Genomic DNA, 24,245 nt, shown 5'->3' with positions numbered 1-24,245 from the left:
TCCTGATGACACTCTAGGGCTGGGACCCTGGCTGTCACTGAATCACCCACCCCCATAACCCCACCCATCTTCTATATCTGTACTCCCACCCCCACCCTGTCCTCCCTAAATATATACAAATGTACAGAGGGTTCCACCCCTTCTGGGGTTGGCCACTTCCTCCACCTCCCTCTCTCCTCCATAGGGGGCCATGGTCTGCTCTCCAGCTCTCCCCAGGCACCAACCTTGGGAGGGGATATGGACAAGAAGGACCCTTGTGCGAAGCAGCTGGCGCCAGGGTCGGTGAGAACAGGAACTGAGTGTCTTCCCAGTGAGCACCACCCTCTCCCCGTCAGCCTTGGGCTGCCCACAGGCCTTCTGTCCTGGGAGCAGGAGGAGACTATTTTGGGGATGCAGGGAGGAGTCCCAGATGCCTTGGTCCTTTTAGACACAGCATCATCCTAGCAAGCGAAGTCTTCAAAGAGGCCTCCTGCAGGGCCGTGTGGGTGGTGGTGGTTGGGGAGCAGGTTGCTGGCTCCCCCACCTTCAGCCCGGCCCCGGCTCAGACAGGGACTCTGCAAGGTGAAGAGGGAGAGTTCAAACCATGCCCCCAAGCGTCACACAGCCAGCCTTTCCCTGTCTCCTGTGGCAGAGGCTCCAAGGGAGCCCAGGAACCCCTCTCAGGCTGGTACAGAAACCATGAGGGTGCTCAGTCCTGGGAGAAGGCGCTGGCTGCATCCTCTCAGGGCTCATCCTCACCTGCTCCTTCAACTCCTGCAGCCCCAGGGTGGAGATGCCCCCAGAGGAGGTCCGCAGGGGGGTCTTAGGACGACGCCACACCCTCTTCAGTCGGTCCCAGGACACCTTGGGGTTCAGGGTGAGGGGACAGTTGTGGGCTCGGGAAACTTGGTAGAGGAGAAGGGCAGTAAGGAAGCGGGGGAAGAAATATCCTGGCATCTCTCCCTGGTATTGGTAGAGGAGAAGGGCAGACTAGCCAGGTTCACCTTATAGCACTTGCTACCCAGCAAACCCCAACTAGGACTCCCCGACCCTCTTCCCCCACCCCCTTCTCCTGACTTCTCAGCAACTTCAGGCCTTCTAGTCAGTCAGGGGGCCCTGGCAAAGAACCCAGAGCTTGACTTCCCGGCAGCCGGCTCCCCCAGGAAGCCCACACTCCCCTCTGCTTTTCCCACAGGCCCCCTCCTCTCCTCCGCCAGCTGTGTGGTGGCCCCCGACAGGCCCCTTCCTTGCCTCATAGATGTAGTCGAGGATCTCCAGCAGTGTGAGGATGCTGGCCCCGATGAACAGGCCCATCTGTCCCCCGAGGTCTCCTGGGGATCATGAAAGCGGGGTCAGAGGGAGCAGGCCCAGCTGACCCATGCCCATGGAATCTGAGCCAGGTCTCACCCAACAGGGCTGACAAGCCATAGGCTGCTCGCTGTTCCATGGCCTCGGAGGTCAGTGCTTCAAAAAAGACATCTAGGACCAGGAAGTTCTCCCTGCAGAGGCAGGAAGCAGAGTGTCCATGTGGGATCACCTTCCAAGGAGGTGGCCAGCAGGGACATCCCAGGTCCAGCAGATGCTGCTCTGAGACCCCTTGTGCAGGGAAGCTGGTGACTACCCTCAGACAGTGCGGGTAGGCAGTTCCAGACACATGTGAGCTTCACACTTTGAGGGTTATCAAAAGGCCTGGGAGAGCAAGAATGCCTGGGCCTGCAGATTCCCGCCTATCCTCCTCCAAAGCAGCACATAGTGTTCATGTTGCCTCATCCCTATCCCTCTCTAGAACCTTCAGTGGCTCCCTATTGCCCAACAGTCCACTCCAAAAGTCTTCTTCCACACTTCCAAGACTGCCCACAATCTGTTGTACTGTGCCTTCTTATTAATCTGCTTTCTTACCTGCTTCTCATCCCCCTCCTACTCAGGTCAATCTCCACACCACCATATAGTTCTCTAACTGGGATGCCACCCCTCTCTCCTCCTTTCTCTTCCTCTCACAGACCCAGCTCCTCAGAGGCCCAGCTCATGCCTACCCTGCTTCCCTACCCCATGCCCATGAATCTCTCCTGGGGCCTGAGAAGCATACCACACCCTCACACATGGGCTCATCCACAAATTGTGGCATGGGTTTTGTGTCATAATCATCTGTCTTCACAGGACCCGGCACTGGGCCTGGCACCCAGAGGATGCTCAGCATTTGTAGACTGGCTGCCGGGTGCCAGACCCAGTGTTCAGTGTGGCCCCTCCTCATTCCTCTCCCAGTCCTTCCAGTTTCTCTCCCTCAGCACAGCATTCACTCAACATGCATTTAACAGCCCCAGATTGCTGAGGAAGAAAACACATAAACGGGGGTTCTACAACAATGGGTGCGTGCAATGACAGAGATAGGGTGCTATAGCAGCTCAAATGAAAGGCATGTGGACCAACAAGGACTTCCCCGGAGGTGGAGACAAAGGATGTGACTTGGAGGATGGGTGGGGGTTAGTTAGAAGAAAAGGACTGAAAGCATTCCTGGCAGAAGGCTCATTATTAACAAAGATGCAGCCTACTCCCCGTCTCCATCATGCACCGGGTGTGAAGGTGGCTTCCACCACACACACATGCACACACGAACACGCACATGCACACACATACCGTATGTAGGTCTCATTGCGGTTGTACTTCCTGGCCAGGTACCGGGCTGAACCCCTGTTGGGGATCCTGACCATGGAGATTTCTTTCCCGTAGCGGGTCAGGTTGCAGGGAGTAGGACAGAAACATGGGCCCTCGGAGCCCCCACCCAGGGAGTCTGCAACACAGAGGCACCAACTGCAGTGGGGGTGGGGGGGTGGCCCAAAGGCCCACCAGCTGCAGAGGCTGTCCTGAGGCAGCCATGCCCACACTAAGGGCTTTTACTGGCCAGCACTGGCACTGCCTAGAGGACACTGGATGGGGGAGGGGGGAGGTCCCTTCCTGGACCAGCTTCAGGCTACCCAACAAAGCAGATGAAGACAAAGCTCCCGGCACCCTCCCACAGGCTTGTCCCTCTGTCCCCAGCTCCCTGGGCAGCAGGGAGGGGGGTCCTCATTGCTCAGAGCTAATCAAACACATGAGGCCTCAGACACACAAAGGACTTGGAGAGGAAGCTGGGATGAATGGGTGGATGGATGAGTGGATGGATGGAAGGACAGACGGAGAGACAAGAGAACAAGTGGATGGACAGGATTTGTATGCTTAGTAAGCTGGGTTTTCTCTGTTCACACCTTCAGATCCACTCTCCATTCTCTGTCTTTCACTGTGCCCACGAGGCTGAGCTCTGCTAAATGCATCACCTGACTCCCTCATCCTCTGGCTTTGGGTTGGGAGGCCCCAGCAGGGTCAGAAGGCCAGGAGGGGAGAGGTACCAGGGTATTTCTTTCCCTGCTTCCTTGCTGCCAGGCCATAGTTAGCAGGGCCTTCATTCCTCCTCTCGTGACCACAGCTCCTGCTCATCAGCCCTCTCAGACAACCACAGCGCTCTCTGTGAGTTCCAGGGGGCTCCCCTTCTGCACCCATCCAGGCCTGGGGGAGGAAAGCCTGCTGGTGTTGCTAGTTCTGTGAAGTCTCACCATCCCTTGTGGTTTACTTATCCCTGCTCACACACCTGTTCCTTCACTAGACACCCTTCACCCACCCCTCTGACTGCCACAGTTGGTGTGTGGGACAGGGAAGGCCTCAATGTGATTCTACTGCCTCAGCATCTCAAGCCCATCACTTCTCTCCTCCCCTGGCCGCATCATCTGGGTTATTGCCAGGCTCTTCCGACTCACCCTGCTTCTAGTCTCACTCCACACCTATCCATTTCCCACATGTAATCAGAGTCACCTTCCTAAAATCAGATAGTATTCTTGCCTTGCCTTAAGCCATTGTTGGCTTCCCAGAGCCTCCTCTACTCTTCCCCACCCCCTCCGCTGTGCTTTGCCCTCCAGCCACACTGATCTTTCAGTGCCCCAGACATACGCTTTCTCTGGCCACAAGGTCTTTAGCATGCGCTTCTTACTGTCTGGAACATGTCCCCTTTTCACCTGGGTGACTCTGACGTACCCTTCAAGTCTCAGTCTCTGGCCCTTCCTCTAAGAAGCCCCTCTGCCTTCCCAGGTGCATGCCCTTCCCTGGGGCCTTGTAGAATCTCTGAGGTTCCCATACCCCAGGACTAACACACTGTGTCTTAATGCCTTGCCGCAGTGAGCTCTGCCAAGAGCAGGGCTCTTGTTCCCATGCACACACCAGCACAGGCTGTAAATGTCTGTTGAATGAATGAATTAATGAATTAATGAATGAAGTGCAGATCAGACAGGACCTATGGACAGTTGGGGCCTGTCTTACCCACACTGGGAGCCAGCAATGCATTTTTCCTTACACCAAGAAAGGAGTCATTTCACTTCCCCAGAGAGGCAAGCTCATTCTGAACCAAACCTAGAAGTCTGGGTTCTCTGCAACCCCTCACCCAGCTGCCTCCACTTACCCAAATGTTCACACCTGCAAAGGTCTTCAGACCCCTGGAGGTATGGGATAAGGCTCAACCCCCAGGAAGAACCCCCAGGAAGAGACTGGGAGGAGGAGAGCCAAGGTTGTTAGGTGAAGGGTAGACAGAGAGGTGAAGAGGAGGGTGATGGAGAGGCAGGAAAGGGAGCAGGCAGCACGGACCCAGTGTGTGGTCGGCACACTCAATGTAGATATTTGGTGGGCAGATGGTCTCATTGCCTGAAAGGAGAGAAGATTATTCCTGGAGTCTATGGTTCCATCCCCGCTGTCCCACCCCTTTCCCAAATGTGGGCACACTTGTGCATGCACACACACACCCAAGATGTACACGTTTGCACACACACATGCAGGCATGAATGTATACATGCTCAAGCATATACGCATGTAAATGTACACATGCATATAGACATACAAACATATGCACACTTGTGTGCACACGTATGCAAACACATTTATATACATGGATTGAAACATGTGCACACAACTCCCAGAAGTACACAGGTATATATGTACATGGTCACGTGTATGTATAAATACATGTCATCTATGTGCATATGTTAAAACATGCATAAAATCCCAAATACACACACTCACATGGGTATAGACATGCACACATGTTGCACACATGCACCTGCCCGTGCACATGAGCAGTCCTCTGCCCCTGGAGGTTCTGGAGCCTGGCAGGGTGGCACAGAGGGTCGGCAGGGTGGTGGGTGCCCACCTGGCATGTGCACCATTCGGCAGTGGCAGCGCTGAAGCACGGCCTCCTTTTCACAGCGCAGCCGGCAGGCAGACACACTGTAGGCCGAGTAGCCCTGAAGCTCAGGCTCCCTGAGCCCGCTCTCCGCCCGGCAGTTGCCCCAGGGCTGGGGCAGATAGGTCAGCTGCAGAGGTGGGCATGATGGGGTCATGCCCAGGAGTACCATCTGGCCCTCCAGTGCCCACAGCCCCAGCAAAGTCCATGGGTGGACTGGTGGGCTGCAAGCTTGGGAGGGCAGGTCTGGTCAGCATCCCCTCTACGCCCAAAGGCCCAGCCCCGGGCCCAACCCAGTGCCCAGCTGGAGGTGATCACCCGCTGTTCCTGGCAGGACACGAAGGTCTGGAAGCCTGGGGACACGCCGAAGCCCAGCTGGTGGATGTAGGGTGGCTCCTCCTGGCTATGGATCTGCACACGGATGCCAGCCTCAAACGATGTCTCATCTGCACAGTGGAGAGGGGGACCTTTGGAAAGCCATCCCCGGCAGCTGGCCCCGGCCCGAGTCCCCAGGGCGGCCCTGTCCCTTTCCCGCCTGCGTACTTGTCTCTCTCCAGATGGGCAGGTACTCCTCCTGCTGGATGTCCAGCATGATCTCCAGACCACTGCCCATGCCCCCAGCCCGGCTGGGAAGGGAGCTCTGCGGGTCTGCATTGAAAGTATAACACTTCCCATAGCGAGTATAGACCTGCAGGATGAAAGAGAAGAGAAGGGGAGATGGAAGGAGGGCTAACACTCCTTAGGTTTCCCTGCACCCCTTCCCTGCCTGGGCAGCCCTGTCCCATATTCCAGGAATCAGTCTACAGCCCAGCCTCTCACCTGAGCTATATCTTTTCTGCTGACATCCTCCCTTAGATGTTTGAAGGCATCCCTAGCTTAACAAATCAATAGCAGAACTCTTGACATCTTCCCAAATCCTGCGCCCCCCCCCCCGCCACCATTCTCCTCCTCTGAGTGAAGGGCCCCACTATCTACCAAATTTCTCAAGTCAGAATCCCTGAAATCTCCCTTTCCCTCGCCAGCAACTGTCGTGGGCAATTCTACATCTGAAATCTGTTTAGAATTCATCCACTTTCCTTCCGCGTTGTGTCCCCCTTTCACCATCATTGCCCACCTGGCTACAGTGGGCCTCTAACTGCTTTCCCCTCGCCCATCCTTGCCTCTGCCTCCAGGCAGTTCACACAGTAGCCAGGGTGCTCCTTCCACCCAAGTCGCCTGTCCGCTTAAAGCCCAACAACGGCTTTCCATTCCCTGCAGAACAAAGCCCGATTCCTTCCCTCGCCTGAAAGTCTGCGTGTGACCTGACCCTTGCCTACCTCTCCTGCCACTCCGCCCCCAGCTCTCTGACAAATTCAACCTCATGGTGCGCCTTCCTTCTTCAGACCTTTGCTCACTGGGGTCCCTCCCCTGGAATGCCTCCCCCTCCCATTTTGGCAGGGCTAGCTGTTCACCTCTTAAACCTCAGCTTAAGCGTCTTTCCTCACCACACACTCATACCACTCACGTGCACAGTTCCACCTCCACCATCAATCAACATGTTTGTTGATTTGCTCAAAGTACTTATCAACACCTGAGATGATCTTGTTTATCTGTTTGTCTCTTAGTTCAATGTCTAACTCTCCCCCACCAATAGACTGCACCTGCCCCAGTGCGGGGGGTGGGGGTGGGGGTGGGGGGGACACAAAGGACTCTTTTTTAAAAATATTTTTTTATTGATTTCAGAGAGGAGGGGAGTGGGAGAGAGACAGAAATGTCAATGATAAGAGAGAATCATTGATCAGCTGCCTCCTGCATGCCCCACACTGGGGACCGAGCCTGCAACCCAGGCATATGTCCTGAGTGGGAATCCAACCGTGACCTCCTGGAGTCCACCGCAGCCATTCAGCCACACTGGCTGGGCAAGAACTGTTTAATAAGCAGTTACTGCAGCGCTGAACAAAGCCCATCTTCTAACTCTGCAGAGAGTTCTCCAGCATAGGCACCAGATGGCACTAGCGCCCTGGGGATGGAAGTCGAGGCTCCGCTGGGGACGTAGCTGTGGTGGGGATTTATTCAGCAGCTGGGGTGAAGAGGAGATTGAGGGAGAGGTGGATACAAGTTCCCCCCCCTGCCCGCCTCACTGCACAGAGCCCCCGTGTCAAACCCATCACAGGCAGCACCTTCCCTGGGGGCCAGGGGTCGGCGCACTCAATCTCTCTCACTCCGCCTCCCCTCTCCTTGGGAACATTGCTACACTGGCAAAACTGGGAAGAAGGCATGAGGCGTGTAAGGGAAAAGATATCCTAAATGCCTCAGAGGGAGGGTGTAGAAGGGAGAGGGGTTGGGTTGAGAGCAGTGGGAATGAGGATCTGGTTGTGGGACAGGGTTAGGTCTCCCATCCTCACTAGGTGAATCGCCTTGCTGATCCTCCCCTCTCACACCATTCTTCCATCATCTTAATACGCTGCCTCAGGTTCCTACAACAAAACAAGCGCCGTGCCGTTACAAAACAGGGCCACATCCACTGCTGCCCATTTCACCCACTCAGCAACCTGGTATCAGGCCGGTTGAATTAGCCAGATTATTACAGACAGGAAACCGCAGCTCAGAGAGGTGATGGGATTTGCTCAAGGGTCACACAGCTCATCAGTGGGAGGAGTGTAATTCATCTAGATGTGGGTGCCCGACCCCCCCCCCCCCACCAAGTCTACTCTCTGCCCTTGTTTCCGCCCCATTCTGCTGACGTGACCCAACACCCATCCCCTTTTCTCCACTCTCTACACCCTCCTCACTCTTTCTTCTCCAGATCTGCTGCCTCTCAATTCCTCACTTCCTTGCCTGTCCCTTCCCTCCTCCTTCTGCACCCTTGCTGTCTTCTGGGTTCCAGTTTTTGACTCTGTCTGTGTCACCCCTGGCCAACTGCCTGCCATGTGTCCATCTGTGGGGCAGCAGTGGACATCGCTGGCAGTTCCAGAGCCTCTCTCTGGCCCAGGCACTGTGCTAAGTGTGTAGCATATGCTTTCCAATTGCATCCTCACAACCACCCTATGTCCAACAGGTGAGGAAAACGAGGCTTGGAGAGGTGGGCTGATCTGCCGAAATCTCCAAGATCAGTGCTTCTCAAACTTCAATGTGTCGATGTGCACCTGGGGATCTTGGTAAATGCAGATTCTGATTGTGTTGAATGTGTTAGGGGGCAGGACTGAGATTCTGCATTTCTAACCACCTGCTGGTTGCACTTTGAGGTAAAGAGGGAGAGTCCAGCTAGACTGGCACTCTCACCAGAGGGCGGGGCGCCCTGGAGGGGGCTGGGTGCAAGCTATCTGGGCCCCCCAGTGGTGTGGGAAAGGCAGAAGGGAATATATAAGCATTCGCCCCCAATTTTAAAGCACCCACCCTCTTCCTATTCCGGGCCAAGATGTTGGAACCAGCTCTTGCTGACGCAGCCAGTTTTAAGCATACGCTCCGGCTGAGAGGCTAAACAAGGCATGAGCTGCATGGGGCCCAGGGTAGTAAACTGCTCACTCGTGCCTCCCGGCATGCTGCACCACCTCGGCAGAGCCCTGGCTGCTGGCTACTCGCGGTCTTCCCACATCTCAGCCTCACCCGTGGGACTAAGGACTGAGGCCAGGAGCCCCACTTGACCATCTCGGCATCCCCAGAGCCCAGTGCAATTTGCAGAAGGAGACATGAGATGGAGGGAAGGAGTGCAGAGTGAACACTATCAAACAGCCCCACCTAGTACCAGGTCCTGCGCTACGTGCCTTTGATCTGTTTTCTCCTCTGAGCTGCCAAGGTAAATATTACCTCCACTTAACGATGAGGAATCTTAGAGAGGGACAGTGACCTGGCTAAGGACATACAGCAAGTAAATGACAGCAGAGATGCAAACAGAACTGAGCCCGATGCCAAAACAGAATGCTTATAAAACACCTGGTCGTGTTCAGCGAATGAACGACTCAGGTAGGTTTGGGCCAAGCTCTCTACCTGATACCTCCAACAGGTACACACAGACACACGGCGCATGACCCTGAGCTCAACCCTGTGCAGGGCCAAGCCCATCGGGGAGGCTTTGGCTCTGATGGCTTTGGAGGGGAGTGGTTATCTGGCACCCCTGCCTCAAGTTGGCTGTGCAGAGTGGGTGTGACAAAGGGAGAGGAGTAGAAGGACTCTGAGTCTGATGTGTATACTTTGCAGGAAATGGACAGGCCAGACTGGCAGGGCCAGGCCACCTGCACCGCCTGGGTCAGGCCCGACTGCTGCGCAGAGCAGAACGTTGCTCTGGAGACGGCCCCTGGGTCAGGCAGGCAGCGCAGGTGGAGCCGCCAGCTCCTAAGTGGCAGAACATTTGTGGCAGCACAACCACCGTCTCTTCCATGGAGACGGCACGGCCACTCAGGCACATGGTCCCACTGCTGGCCACTGCTCTCTCCCCCTGGACAGGCCTGAAAGGAGGGCATGTGCACAGGAGCTGAGTGTCTAGGGCTCAGCCATGGGAAGGGGCAGAATGTGACCCGATGGCTCAGGGGCTATCTCCAGATCGCCCACCACCAGCCCTCTGCCTCTGTGTGCCAAGCCAGCTCAGTCAGGTTCGGTGAGCCTGAGAGGGGGCGGTGAAGGATTGAGAAAAGACAGACAAGAGAAAAAAGCTGGGTCTCGGTGGGACGCTGTCCTCTCTGATGGAGAGCTAGCGACAATGCCTATAAGCCGTGTCTTTATTTTATAGCCAGATTCTACAAGGCAAAGTAAGGGCGTGGTCACAACGTTCTCGTAGGTTTCAAATCTACTCAATTACATGCACCTGAACTCTATCAAGCCCACATCACTCCGCTACGTGGGACCACAGGTTTGGACCATAGGTTCAAGCTTACAACTATAGCCTTTGGCTATAATTGTGCTGGGAGGGCTTTGCCCTCCAAGCTGGGACTTGCACGTGGCTTTGCCACAAGAGGACCATGCCCTCTCATTAGTCTGAGGCTTGAACCTGTCCAAACACTGTGGCTGCTCTCCACACCTCTGGACCCTGTCCCCATGTCAGACCCCACCTCCTCCCTCAAAAGGCCCTCCTCTTTTCTGCCCTTCCTTGCTCTCTGCCTTAGTTCCCAGGTCCACCCTCCTGGCCCTAGGCTGAGCACATGGCCTCCCAGAGCCCTCTGGCCCTAGTCTGGACAGCTGCTTGGTGAGACTCTGTCTGCGCTGCATGCAGACCCTTGGGCCCTCCACCACCTTCCTTCTGGCTAGCCTCTACCTGTCACTCCCGGATCACCCCCCTTTAATGTTAGCCTCGACCAGCTCTGGGTCGGTCTGTCTCCCTGGCCTCTGTCCCCCGATCTGTCTGTCTCTCCAGTCCCTCCTCCTGGCCTGTCTGTTCTCAGCCTCTAGTCCATCTGGCCTCTGTTTTTCTGTCCCTTGCCTTTTGTTGGCCTGTCCATCCCCCCTGGCCTCTGTCTTTCCCTTCCATTGGTCTGGCTACCACCACCCCTCCCCCACCACCTGGCACCCTGTTCCTTTGCTATCTATATCTCTATCTTATTTGCTTTCCTCCTTTCCTCTCTATCGCTTAGTCCAGCTGTCCAGTGTCTGCTTCTTGTGTTCCTCTGAGACTTTTACCTGGGCCTGAGGCTGCTCCCCGCTCAAGCCAGAAACCCCTCCCTAGGTGTGCTCCCCTTCTTCACCTGGCCCTCTCTCCAGGTCTGCCCCAGTCCATGATCAGGGGTTGGGAGAGATGTAAGCGGCTTTTCTCAGCCCCCTGACTTCCGTCTATCCACAGCTTCCATTTCCCCTGGCTGGCTTGGCTGTGTTTTCTCCCATCCCTCCCCATCCCCTCATCCTCCCGGCAGTCACAGAGACCATGGGGTTAACAGGCAATTAGCAAGTCCAGGGCTCAGAGCTGCGAGGGAGAGGGCCCAGCCTCCAGGAGATAAGAAGCAGCCAGGAGCAGCCGAGGCTGGGCTAATCCCGGAGCTAATCTGCAGCCTGGGCTTTATCTCTGCTGCCTTTTGGGCACCCTGCCTCTGCCAAGGCCCTGGCACAACACCCCCCATTTTTCCATGGCAGCTTCATTTCCCCCCAAAATTCCATCAGCCCTCTGCTGCTGCAGTCCAGTCTCTTACTAGTACTTAGGCCCCTGGGATCATTGCCCCTCAGCCTGCAGTGCCCTGGGGTCCAGTGGAAGGGGGTGCACCTGCATATACCCTGGATTGTGACTAGCACCCCCAGGTCCGAGAGCACCCAGCCCAGTTTTACTCAGGGGTGGCACAAGCGTCCAGGTTCAAAGCCTCATTCTCTATTCTCACCAGGGGCAGAGGAAGAAAGAGGGCACCAACTCAAAAAACCTGGGGTGTCTGCACGGGGGTGGGGGCCGGGGGGGCTTGGAAGTCACTCAGTCCAAATCCTCGCTGTACAAAGGCCAAAACAGAAGCCTGGAGACGCAAGGTGCTTATCTCAGGACACACAGAAAAAAGGGGGGCAAGTTCAGAATGAGAACCCAGTCCCCCCACCCAGGGGCCCCAGCTTTCTCCACTAACCGCAGTCACCCCCGGGGAGTCAGGGGAGCCTGGTCCCAGCTCCAGCTCCACCACTGACAGCCTGTGTAAGCTTGGTTAGTAAAGTGATTTATTGACTTCTTTGGACCTCAGTTTCCTCATCTGTCAAGTGAGGACAGAAATTCCTGCTTGATTTATTTCACAGGGTGGTTGTAAGTCTCAAAATAGACGATATATATGAAAGCCATTTGCAAAGCGAAATCATATACATGATGCCTCAATATTAGTATAATAAGAGTGCTGTAGAGACCAATAAGAACCAAAGTGGGGCAGAGATCAACCATTGCATAAGGTGCCAGGAATGGAGCCACATAAGTTCATAACCTAGGGGCAGGGCACAAATCTTGAAGCCTGACAAACAGGGTTCAAATCCTGACTGCCACCAACCTCGAACGAACAACCTAGGTTTGTGGTTTCACCTCTCTGAGCCTCGGATTTCTCATCTGTACAAGGGGAATAGGATTCCTCCTCCTAAGATTAGTCACGAAGAATAGAGATCAGTTCAGAGTGATACATAGTAGGTGCTCAAGAAAAGGGGGAGCTTTTTTGGCTTCCTGCCAAAATGGTGCAGCAACTTTGATCTTTTATTCCCCGACACCCCCCCACCCCCCCCCCCACCACAAGGCCTCATGCACCTTGGCAAAGGCTCTCTCTGCATTTTGGGAGAGACAGCTCGTAGAGGACAAAGCTCTGCCAGAGCAAGACCCCCAGGCTCTGAGCTCGGGCTCCCCCACAAGATGGGAAGCAATACCGAGGGCACAGGCCAGAGGCCCAGTGAGGTTCACACGTGGGACCTGCCCTTATTGTCTATAGGATTTGGACTCAGTCATTTTAACCTCTTGCATCCTCCATTTCTCTTCTGGTAAAATGTAAGTAATAATAGACACCCTTCCGAGGTACTGCGAGGGAAGAAACAATGGACATAAATAAGAGCCACAGCTAACATTTATTTAGCCTCACTCTGTGCCAAGCACAGTCCTAAGTGCTTTATTAACTCCTTAATCCTCACAAAAACCCTAAACTGGAGGTCTCTAATCATCTGCACTTTACAGACAAGAAAGGAAGCCCAGAGAAGGTAAGGAGCCTGCCAGGTCACGCAAATGTAGTGGGGCTGGGGACCAGGCAGTCTGCTGCTGAGTCTGTGCTCACAGCCACTGTGCGATGAGATACACCTGGCCTTGCACCAACAAACAGTAAGTGCTCAAGAAACTCTTTGTTCTAACAACACGTATTAGTCCAACACTTGAGCCTGTACGGTGTGTCAGGTGCTGTGCTTGGTACTGGGGATGATCCAGAGAACAAAACAGACAGCCTCTGCCCTGAAGGAGTTTGCTGTCCGGCTGCAGAGACATTCATTCATTCAGAAGGTGTTTACTGAGCACTTACACTCTGAGCCAGGTGCAAAGCAGTGGGCAACAAAACTCCAAGCGCACAGGCATAGACAGACCATTACTAGCAGTGACTGGTGCTATGATGGGGGGCTGGTACCAGTCCTCTGACAGTGGAACCGGGGTTCAACTGGGTGGGAGAGTAAATAAAGCTCCTCAGAGCAAGCCCAATCGCCCACCCAGAAAGGGCATCAGACCATGCCAGAGTCAGACAGAGGAGAATACCCACTCCCCAAGCAGGCCTGGCCCCCTCCCTTACCACACGGCCGGCACAGTCCCCCAGCCCTCACCCCCACGGCCCCCCAAGTGCTTTTCACGGTGACTTCCTCCTGAGGTAGAAGTGCTGTGGGTCTAGAGGAAATGGGCGCAGCAGGGTTTGTTCACATCTAAATGTGGGAGCGGGGGTGGAAGAAAAGTAGGACCCAGGTCTCAGCCCTGTGACTCAGGCTGAGGCTGAGCTGGAGCTCGGAGCCCCAGAGAGCTTGGGGTCGGGCGGGGAAACCCTGACCCCAGGCCAGCGCGCGTTTCCACCGGAGAGGAGCGCTCAGGACCGCCGGGCGCAGGGAAACAGCCAAACCTATTCCCAGGTAACAGTTGCCTAGGCCTTAAACCCTAAAACGTCAACTTTCCAGGCGGGAATATTTTTAATTTGTAACGAGGTCTTTCCCCGACATTCCCGCCCCTCGAAGCAAAGTTATGCGTTAGAGTTTTGCTTACACCGTGGAGCACACATCCCCAGGCCCCCTCCCCTGCCAACCCCACCCCCACCCCCGTCCCCCGCCCCACCGCTCCGACCCGGCGGGAGTTCAGGAGCCCAGACTGAGAGGTGGCAGTGGTAGTGGCTGTGGCGACTGCGGTGGGTGGGAGGGTGTACGCCACTCAGGGCCCCACTGTCCCCACCGCCCCCCAATCCCACAGACACCCTGGGGACCAGACCTGGCCAACCCGCCCCAGAGAGCCGCACCCAGCGCCGCGCGCTCCTCTCCGCCCCTCCTCTCTCCCGCGGGGCAGGCATCCATCACCGCGCCCGACCGCCCTCCCTCCCGTCTCCTTCGGGCTCCTCAGCTCTCCTCCCTGGGTTTGCCTCATTTGCATTCCCTCGGCTCCCGGCTCCTCGGCAAAGTGACCTCCGCACACAGCGGCGCCAGAGGCTTCCACTGCGGAGGGAGCCACCGCCGCCCCGCGCCTGCCCGGGGAGGGGCGAGGGGCGAGGGGCGAGGGGCGCGCGCCTGGACTGCGGGGCGGGGGCCGGGGAGAGGATGCTGCAGAGTCGGGCCCAGCTGGCGGGCCTGGGAGCGGCGGGAAAGGCCTGGTGCGGAGGGGCGCAGAGGCACTCGGGAGGGATTTGAACCCTCGACCTCGGGGCCCCGGCGGGCGGGAATGGGACTTGGAGGGCAGCGCCTGGCCAGTAAAGCTGCGCCCCAGAAACGGAACCCCTGCTTGGAACCTGGGGTTCCCCGACACTCTGTTTCCCTCCCCCTATGTACACCCACTAGAGAGGGGCCAGCCGTACAGGGCAGTCGCCCAAGGGTCCCCAGCCCTCGCGGGGCCGCCCAGCCCCCGCCCTGCCCCCCTGGCCCGCCGAGCCGCCGCCCCTCCCCCCGCTTGGTATTTACACCTTTCACACATTTGTAAGCTATTATCCTGTCCACGCTTAGTCACCGCTGAGCCAAGCGCCACGGATTTAGCTCCTTTAATCTTTCCTCCTAAATCAATCCTCCATTTCCCCTTAATCATCCGGTGGCTCCTCTCTGAACTCTCGCTGCTGCCTGGGCTGCTGCAGCCCAAGCCTGTCTCTCTGGAACGGCTCCCCCTCCAACCCAAACCGAAGTCCCAAGGGCATGGTGAACATTTAGGGGTGGGGGGATCTTCAGCGCTGCCAGCCTCTGGCCTGGGAGCCACGGTAAGAAGTGTAGACACCCTCTACTCCTCTGGAAAACAGAGCCCTCTGAACCCTCTCTCTGCCCCTCTCCTCCACCTCCTGCCTTTCCACCCTCATTCATCTGAGATGGTTCCAAGACCCCAAGCCTGCACCATGATTTGCAAAAAATAATAACCCCAAACTCCGCCTTCGGGCTTCTTGTCCACGGTTCTGGCTGTCCCCTCCCCAGCTGCTTTAAGGAGGTGGCATTGCTGGGAGAGCCTGGCAGGGCAGGGAAACACTGATAACTCACCAGCCGAAGGCTGCCCTCTCCTCCCCCACCAGGGTGACTGTCCAACTCTCCTGACCACCCTTAGTCTGCACCCGGCGTTCACTCCCTGCCCTCTGCCCAGGGTCTCAACCTGAGCAACCCTGAGGTTCTGGTGCTCCCACCTCCCTGCCCCCCATTCCTGATCCTGCCCCAGCCTGGGCTGAGCAGAGGCAACCCTGCCGCCAGCCACGAGAGGGAGCAGATTCCTCTGGGAAGCTGGAGGGCAGGGGTGGGAGTCCAGAAAGAAGTACGGGTAGGGGAGGAGAGGGGGACGTGGGGGCCATTTCTTCAAATGCTAATCAGCATCTTCCGGCAGTGCCGCGAGACGCTGAGCCGATAATGAGCCCAGCTCGGGGCTGATTCCTGATTAATGAAGAGGCCACAGGGCTGCTGAGTGGGGCCGGGTGGGGCACGTCCTTCATAGCCCTCCCGCTGCCCTTGCAGACCAGCCCTCTGTAACAGTAACAGCCCCTGTCCTTGGCTGCTCCACCAACACCACTCAAATCCCTCGCCGCCGTCTCCACGGGCCAATGAGAAGCAGCCAGACTGAGAGCGCCCCCTCCAGGAGGGCCTGGGGGCAGCAGCCAGTAGCAGGGCGGAAGATGAGGGCTAGTACACTGGGTTTCTGCAATCTGTGAGTTGTAGGTAGACCTCAGAGTATTATTTTTTTTAATCAGGAAAAATTTTATTAAAACAATCAAGGCTCGCCCCGGCTGGTTTGGCTCAGTGGATTGAGCGTGGGCCTGCGGACTGAAGGGTCCCGGGTTCGATTCCGGTCAGGGGCACACGCCTGAGTTTCGGGCTCAATCCCCAGTGTGGGGCTGCAGGGGGCAGCCGATCAGTGATTCTCTCTCATCATTGATGTTTCTATCTCTCCCTCTCCCTTCCTCTCTGAAATCAATCAAATATATTTTAAATAATATTAAAAACAAATAAAATAATCAAGGCTCAGGGCTTCTCTGGACAAATTGGAAGAGGTTTTCAGTTCTCCTCAGACCCCACCCTTCCCAATTGCATGCCCTTCTCGACCTAACCTGCCTGGCTCCTGAAGACAGGACCAATCCTGAACTTAGATGTTGAATTAAATGTTCTCAAGTTTCATGCCTCAGGAGAAAATAGACCAGAGAGGACAGAGGGCTGGGGGGTGGGGGTGAGAGGTAAGCTCATCTGGAAGTAAGAGCCCTGAACCAACCTCAGTGGATACCCCCTCTCTGCCTCAGGCCCTTGGAGCCAGTGGCAAAGTATGGAGTGGGATATGTGTGAAGTGGCCCCTCTCACACAGAGAATAGGGGGCAGAGATGGTCAACATGGGCCTCACCACACCAGGGAAGGGAACAGGCGCAGGAGGAAGCTTGGACAGAAGGCAGAGGTTTGCTAAGGGGCCTCGAATTGGGGGCCAGGAAGCCAGAGAATGATAGAGGGCTTGCATGTTGCTCTCCTTGCCTCGTAGCTGTCCTGGTGGCAGCTGGGGTGGAGCTGGGAGAGGAGGGAGAAGGACAGGGAGGGGGACTGCCCAGCTGGAAGAGGCCTTGTCTAATTGTGCCTGATTAGTAGAGAGGAAGAGAACAGGGCGAGTGATTAATAGTCTCGGCAGTCACCAGCATGTGCAGAAGGAGGGGTGGAAGGGGGAGGGAAGTCAGAGCCCAGAGGGAACGGAGACAGTGAAGTGCCCACAGGTCCCTGGTCACCTGCCGCTCTAGGGGCTGCCTGGACACCACAGAGAGGGGCAGGGTCCTACCCCTGTCTCCTCAAGGATTCTCCTTCTCCCCTGTGCCTCAATTTTCCAGACAATAGAATGGAAGAGAAAAGACCAAGGCCACATCCTGCACCTGGGAAGAAAGGTGCACTGCTCATGTGGTGTTTCCAAACACCTCGATGTCCCCATACACAGGCTCTAACCTCAGCTCAACCTGGGACCTCAGCCCAGAGATTGGATGCCAGGCTTCCGACCACAGCCCGCAGCTGTCATTTTACGTCCTTTGATACCAGTTGGCGCTCCCAGCCCCACCCAATCGGGCCGTCTGAACCTCATTCCCAGGACCAGAGCTGCTCTGTCCAATACTGCAGCCACGAGCCACATGAGGCTATTTGAATGGAACATTCATTTTCTCTGTCACACTAATCACATTTCAGATGCTCAATAGCCGGGGAGGCTAGTGACTACCATGTGGGGCAGCACATTTCTGTCATCACAGGAGTCCTGTGGGAGAGTGGGGATCTCAAGTGTGTGCTCACGCTCCTGCACCTGTGCCCGGGTGCATGCATGTTTGGGAGGGTTGGCTAGCATGGGAATGCGATAATAGGGGAGAGGGGAGTGCGGGCCTCAGGGAGAGAAAGGAGGGAGGGCTAGGTGAAGGAGTAGCGAAGATGCCAGTGTCTGGGTCAGAACTCGGCAGGCAGTGCTGGGAACAGTCAGGTTAAGGAGAGCCAGGAGTTGGGTGCTGGCATTTTAACAGCTGACACTTCCAGAGTGCACACTAGGAGCCTGCCAGGCAGTGTGCTAAACCACCTCTTTAATCCTCACCACCACCCACATTTTTTAGGTTCAAATATTCTATTGAATGGCTACGGAATCTGATGCTGAGGGAAGCTTTTTTGACTCCTCCAAGGGCACACAGCTTAAAGGGTAGAGCTGAGGTTCGAATCCACATGGTCTGGCTCCAGAACCCACACACTTGACTGCCATACCATGCAGTCCCCAGCTGAGAGGAGATGCTGAATCTTAGAGTCATCCTTGCATTTTACAGCTAAAGAAATGACGCCTAGGAAGAAAGAGTGATTTCTGCCTTCTAGTAAGTGGGCAGGCTGAGAGCAAGCCGCAGTGGGGAAAGTGTAGATGGGGCTTGGAGCCTTGGGGCGGGGGACCAGATGGCGGAAGGAATCAGGGAGAAAGGGGAGAATATAGGTGGTGGTGAAATTAGGAGGTGGAGGTGGGAGCGGCTTGGTATGAGACTGAGTAAGGAGAGGGAAGGGAAAGAGGAGAAGAGCAGCCGGGTGGGCTAGGTGGAGGGCAGCATGGGCGAAGAGGCCAGAGTATCCTCACCATCCAGGAGCCATCTTCTCTCTCTCCCCCTTCCCTTTTCTCCTCTCCAAACCTCGTCCAGCCCAGCGTGGCTCATTCCTTAAACCTTCCCAGTTCTCTTTGGCCCAGAGTAGCCTCCCTCTCTGAACTCAGGCTCTTACCATCCAGGTACCTAGTTTGGCAATTAATCCTGGCACCTCAGGACACCGCTTGGTGTGCATGGTTGGTTAAGCTTTTGAGTGGCCCTGTCCCCGTTCCACCACAAGACTGGAGGCTGCTTGAGGACAGGGACTGGGCAGTAGGGCTTCCCTTCTTTGTTCTCCCCGCAGCACCTGGCAGGGAGCCTGGCCCAGGGTGGTGCTCAGAACACCCTGTTGATTAACTGAGTAAGTAACTGATTAGGAGTCAGCGAGGGGATATCAGGAAGCGTGGGGGTGGGGTTGTGGGTGGGGGGGAAGCAATTGCAGTGGTAACAGAAGCGAGAGCAGCAGCTTAGGGGACTGGGGGAGGGTGCATTACCCGGAGTAAAAATAGGCTGGAAAATGTGACATTTATTAACTTGGATTCTGGAGGAAAGGTCACAGCAGAGTGGGGAGTGGAAAGGAGGAAACAGGAAAAGCAACACAAAACACACAACAGCCCCTTCCTTACCCAAAGCGTGTCTCTGTCACCGGCCATCTCACCACTCACACCCTGGCCCTGTACCCATCTCCCCACCATCGACCGAAATCTCTATCATGGCTCCATGTTCTCACCACAGTTCATAATGGACCTCACGCCCTCATCAGAGACCCCATGCCGCTTCTCCCATCTTGCCACAGCAATACGACCCAGCTTCCTCAATGCCATAGCTCATGGACCCCCATCAGAACCCATAATCCCAGACCCTGTGAATTTGCAGCAGCCTCAGCCCTAGAATGCCAGGTCCAACGGAGAGTTACACTCAGCAGATGGGGGAAGGGGTGCAGGCAGAGGGTTTGGGGTCTAAGCTGGGTGGGGGAGAGGTGGAGCACGATCCAAAGAGAAATTCCTTCCCCTCGATGCTTGCTTTGCCCCTCTGCCCCTCACTGTCCTGCCGCAGCCGCAGAGCTGAGACCCACACACTTGTACTATCCTCCTCTCCCCAGCCCCAGCGCACACAAGGGCCTGTGGGAGATCCAGCTTCATCTCGCTGGGGCATCCCCAGGATTCAGACTCGCCAGCCTTGAGCAAGGAACTCCCTCTTCCCGTATCCTCTGGCACCTGCTCCTCTCCTGAAGGCCAGGCAGGAACCCCCTCCCTCCCTCACCTTGCTTCCCCATCCCTCCATCTCTTCCTCCCTTTCCCTCCTGCCAGGGTTTCATCACCCTTCCCTTTCCCTTTCCCTTTCCACCCCAGGCAGGGCCAGGACACAAACTCCAGCTCAGGGACACAAAGCGCCCATTGATTTCTGCCCCAACAGCACCTGCTAAGACTGGGCTCTGTCCCCCCACCTCAGACGGGTGAGGATGCCACATAGAAGAGCCCCACGGATCTGAAAGTCCGCATTCACACTGCACTCCCCACCTCTTCTGGGGGACACTCAAGCGCTGGCTTTGGAAGCAGTGACTTTCTCATAAAAGAGGAGGTTTGTAGCAGGATGGCAGGTCAGTGCCCTGACTCCTGTCCCAGCACATTCCTCTCCCTCTGCCCCTCCCCCCATTCCTACCCAATGGCAGGAGGACCCGAGGCTGCAGGAGGGAGGCAGGCACCTAGTGGGAGCATGTTTCCTGGTGATACTGAGGCAGTGAGTGAGAGCCTGGGTAGGGGTCGCCCGTCCATAAGGAGGGAAAGTCCCCCGTCTCTTGGGCTGGCCCTGGAGGCTGGGCTGAAGTGGGTACCATGTTGACAACACATATGTGCATATGCGTCTGGGCAGTGGTAACACGCATGAAAACACTCACATACACAATGCTGGGAGTAAGCTGGACTGGGACAGGCATCCCAGGCACCAGGAATAATAGATAACCCCTGACTGGGTGAATGGAGCACTGACAGACAGATGGCATGCAAGACCCCCCACACTCACATACATGGTGAGAGATGGCAACAGCAGTCCCCACATGGGGAGCAGGGTTGAGAGAGATGGGGAGTGTCACAAGAGGGCATGGCATCTACTGCGTGACCCTGTGATCCTTGGCAGCTAAGTAAAGCTGGGATGTGTGCACAGAGATATGTAGCTCTCTAGCTGTGTGGGTGTGCAGGTGTGCACGTGAGTGTAATGGCAGGGACACTGAATGTGTGTGACAGGGAGTGTGCAGGAAACTGTGTCCTGGAGCCATAGGGGTGTGTGTGTGTGTGTGTGTGTGTGCGCGCGCTGGGCAGCAGTGAGGGTGAGCCATGCACACAAGAGTGAATGAGTGATTCTCAGTGTCAGAGCCAGAGCCGGGCAAGGGAGCAGCAGCAACCAGGAAACGGAGGGAGGGACTGGAACGCGGGAGAAGCCGAGGGGCAGCATGAAAGAGGGATGTGTGAGGGAGTCTGTGAAAGGGGGTGTGTGTGAGAGACAGAGACAGAAGAGACACTGACGCCCAGTGTACACGAAGATCCTCTCCATCCAGCCCACCGGCCGGGCCAGCTCCCCAGGAGGCAGTCGGAGGCCCTCCCTTGCTGGAACCCCCCACACCACCTCTCCCCTTCACCCTCATTTGGTGAGGAGAAGAACCCAGAAGCCACAGAAGAAAAGTGGGGTCAGTTGGCCCAGCCTTGGCGTGGTGCATTCCTCCCCTGCAAGCTGACCAGCTTTGGGGCCCCTGGGCCCCTCCAGGACCCCCAGCCCCAGACCTGGGCACTGCGGTGGCAGCAAAGCCAAGAGGAGGAGCAGCAGCAGCACCAGGGTAAGCCCCTGGGTGTCCCCAGCTCCATGGCTGGGGAGCCAGAGGGAAACACCAGGCTTGGGGGAGACTCGAGGCCAGCCTCTGGTGGCGGAAGGAAGGAAAACCCCGCTGAGGATGCCCCCATGCACCACCACCACCACCCTCCGGCCACCCCGGGCCAGGCGGGCCAGCTGGCAGGACTCACCACAGAGAAGTTGCTGGCGGAGCAGTGATGCCCACTGAAGTTGCAGCTCTTGAGCATGTCGGCAAGCTGGTGGCCAGTGCGGTTGAGGATGTCTACCATGTCAGGCTCCGGGTAGCGTAGGCCGGCGGCTCGGTGCCCGTCCCGGTCTTTGGGGGGCAGCCCTGTCAGATTGGCCAGGTGGAAGATGTCGGCGTCGCTGAGTGCCGAATGCCGGAAGCGGTTGATGTTGCAGAGGGTGACAGCCGGGAAGCCCGCCACTGGGCCTGGGGCAGCGGGGTCCATTGCCACCAGGTGAGGCCAGGTCAGGTAGCCCCGGGCCAGGCCTGCCGCCTGGTACAGGAAGGCGGTCAGCGAGGTGAATAGAGCCAGTGCCCACAGGGTTCTACGAAGTCCATGGGGGCCTGGGCCACAGGCCCGGCCCAGCCCGTGCAGAGTGCTCTTGCTGGCAAAGGTGGCCAGGTCCCGGGGCGCTGCTGCCCCCCGCGCAGCCCCCAAAAGGCTCTGCTCATCCCCTGCCTCCTTCTCCTTGGGTTTCGCATCCTCCTCTGCAAATTTGATTTTGCACACAATCTCGATCGGCATCTGTCCCCGGCTGCTGGAACTGGCCAGAGCCTCCCTGCCCCTGTCCCTCCCTGGCCAGCAGCCCCCGGTGCCCTCCGGAGTGTCGGTGGTGGCAGCGGCTGTTCTTCTAAACTCAGGGCAAGCTGGAGGAGGAGGGGGACAGGGTGGGGGCCCGAGGTGGGGGAGTCACTCCCACTCCCAGCAGCTCCGCAGCCCTGGTGCTGCCTCTGCCGCTGCTGCCTCTGCCGCCGCTTGTCTCTCTCCTCGATCGTCTCCTTGTGGCTTCCCTTATCAGCACCAGCACAGCTGTCAGCCCCTGCGTGTGTCCCTGCGAGCAAGCGAGTGAGCTGCTCCGCCACGCCGCGCAGCCCCAGCCGCTCCGCTCAGCATGTGCTCCGGAGCCCACCCCGTGCTTAATAATTCAGGACATGTCAACAGCGTTTCACCGGCGGCACGGGCGGCAGGAGCCAGGCCAGGGGAGGGGGCAGCCCCCAGCCCAGGACAGGGATCCCTGGTCTCTGCCGGAGACCTCGTCGAGCTGCCCCACAAACTCTTGCTATACCCTAGCCACTCGCGGGGTCCTCTGATGGCCCCACTCCCAGGCCACCCAAGGAAGACGCTGCACCCAGAGTCCTCAGCTCATTCTGCCACTTCTCTGGGCCACACCCCAGGAGGGGTCAGCCAACTCTGTCTCCCAGCGCCTGGCCTCCCTGACTTCTGACTCCAGCATCCAGCCACCACCTGACCCCACTCCCCCCACCCCTCACGGTGGCTTCTAGAAACTCCTTGGGAGAGCCACTTGTTTGAATGGGGGGGGGGGGGGGGGGAGAGGCAGAGGAGGGCAGGATAGACAGACAAGGGGACAACATGAGGCCACCAAGATTCTTGGCTTCCTTAGAGCTTTGCTCCAGACTTCCACACTGACCATACCCTGCCCCCTCTGGGACGCTGGCCACCCCTCCCCCACTTTCTCCCGCCCCACCCCGACTCAGTCACTCCTATGTCTGGGACAGAGGGCACCCTGGCTGGCTTGTACATCTGTGGCCACTTTGCTTCTCCAAATTTCTAGCCACAGCCAGGCTGGGGGTGGGAGGATGCTATTGAGTGAACAGGCCAGAGAGCAGAGAGGCCAAATGGGGGTATTGGAGGGAGCAGACGTGTGCAGGGCTTGAATGGCAGGGTGTGCAACCCAAAAAAACAGACCGGTGTGTCCCCTGGCAGATTGGGGCAGGGGAGCCCAGGGGGGCTGCTGTCCTGCGGGGGTGGGGGAGGCAGGCATGTGGGCCGTTATCACAGGCAGGGACAGACCCTGTTGGCAGCCGGGAGGCGAAGTCTCGGTGCCCCCAGTGTGGGGGGGGGGGGTCCCAGTGAGCAACTTGTGATCTGGGGTGCCCTGTGAAAGCGCAAGTCCTCAAGGAGGAGGAAGCACTTGTCCCCTAGAGGAAGCGGGGGGGGGGGGGGGGGGGGGGGAACTGATTAATCGGGGCGCTAATGAGCAGCAGGGAGAGGAAGCTCAGAGGGGCGGGGGAGGCAGCTCCATCGATCCGAGAGCCGTAGAACCAGCAGCTGAAAAAAAAGTGAGAAGGGAATCGATCTGAGGGAAACTGCAGCTGCTGGGGATTAGAGCCCGAGGTCCACCCGCTGCCCGGTGGCCACCCCTCCCGCGTGTCAGGCGTCAGGCCTGCCCCTCGGGGCGCAGCCCCTGCCTGGCCCTGGAGGAGGGGCCCAGGGATAGCCCCATGGGGGTAGGGGGTGCAGGGAGCCACCCTTGGAGGCAAGACCAGGTCAGCCCCTTCAGTCATCACAGGTCACCCCAGCATGGATCTCAACACCCCCCCCCCCCCACCACACACACACACCCTGGCCCTGTTGGCACTTTGCTGGGATTGTCCCCAACCTCTCATCAAAGTAGCATCCTGAGGGAGCCCATGGCTGAGCCTCCCCACAAGCCAGCACCCCAAGCTGGGAAGATAAGACCCTTGGGGCCAGGGGCTGCATCTGGCAGGGTCCCCAAAAGAAAAGTGGGGTTGGCACTGGGAGCAGCTGCTGATCGTCCCCCTCTCTCTGCCCCTGTCCCGCAGCCCCTCCCACGCTTTCCCCTCTCTGCTGGACTTTAAGTCTGGACCCTTCCAGTGCTTCCTCCCCCACCCCCTTGTCCTCCCCCAGCCTCTCTTCCCCTTTCTCCTAGTATTGATTTTTCTTTGCTTTTTTTAAAAGGTGATTTAATTGCTTTTTTAAGGTTATTTCAGTCTGGGGCTCAGCCAAGAAAGCGGGGAGCTACTC

At 57.2% G+C, this 24,245-nt stretch overlaps 1 protein-coding gene across 1 annotated transcript; it reads right to left on the bottom strand.

The window, feature by feature from the left end:
- Nucleotides 1-107: 107 nt before the first annotated feature.
- On the bottom strand, nucleotides 108-22,093 carry ASIC4 (acid sensing ion channel subunit family member 4). Its single transcript, XM_070423323.1, has 10 exons — nucleotides 21,402-22,093; nucleotides 5,780-5,924; nucleotides 5,555-5,682; nucleotides 5,204-5,366; nucleotides 4,645-4,701; nucleotides 2,614-2,767; nucleotides 1,387-1,478; nucleotides 1,231-1,310; nucleotides 739-843; nucleotides 108-554 (listed from the first exon to the last, which is right to left on the bottom strand). The coding sequence occupies exons 1-10, from the start codon at nucleotides 21,981-21,983 to the stop codon at nucleotides 441-443; spliced, it is 1,620 nt and encodes a 539-aa protein (XP_070279424.1). The 5' UTR covers nucleotides 21,984-22,093; the 3' UTR covers nucleotides 108-440.
- Nucleotides 22,094-24,245: the final 2,152 nt, after the last annotated feature.

This window comes from Myotis yumanensis, unplaced genomic scaffold, assembly GCF_028538775.1.
Source record: "Myotis yumanensis isolate MYYU_CA2020_CCGP unplaced genomic scaffold, mMyoYum1.0.hap1 SCAF_8, whole genome shotgun sequence".
NCBI lineage: Eukaryota > Metazoa > Chordata > Mammalia > Chiroptera > Vespertilionidae > Myotis > Myotis yumanensis.
Note: the sequence above shows the minus strand (reverse complement) of the source record. Positions and strands in the feature narration are given on the sequence as shown.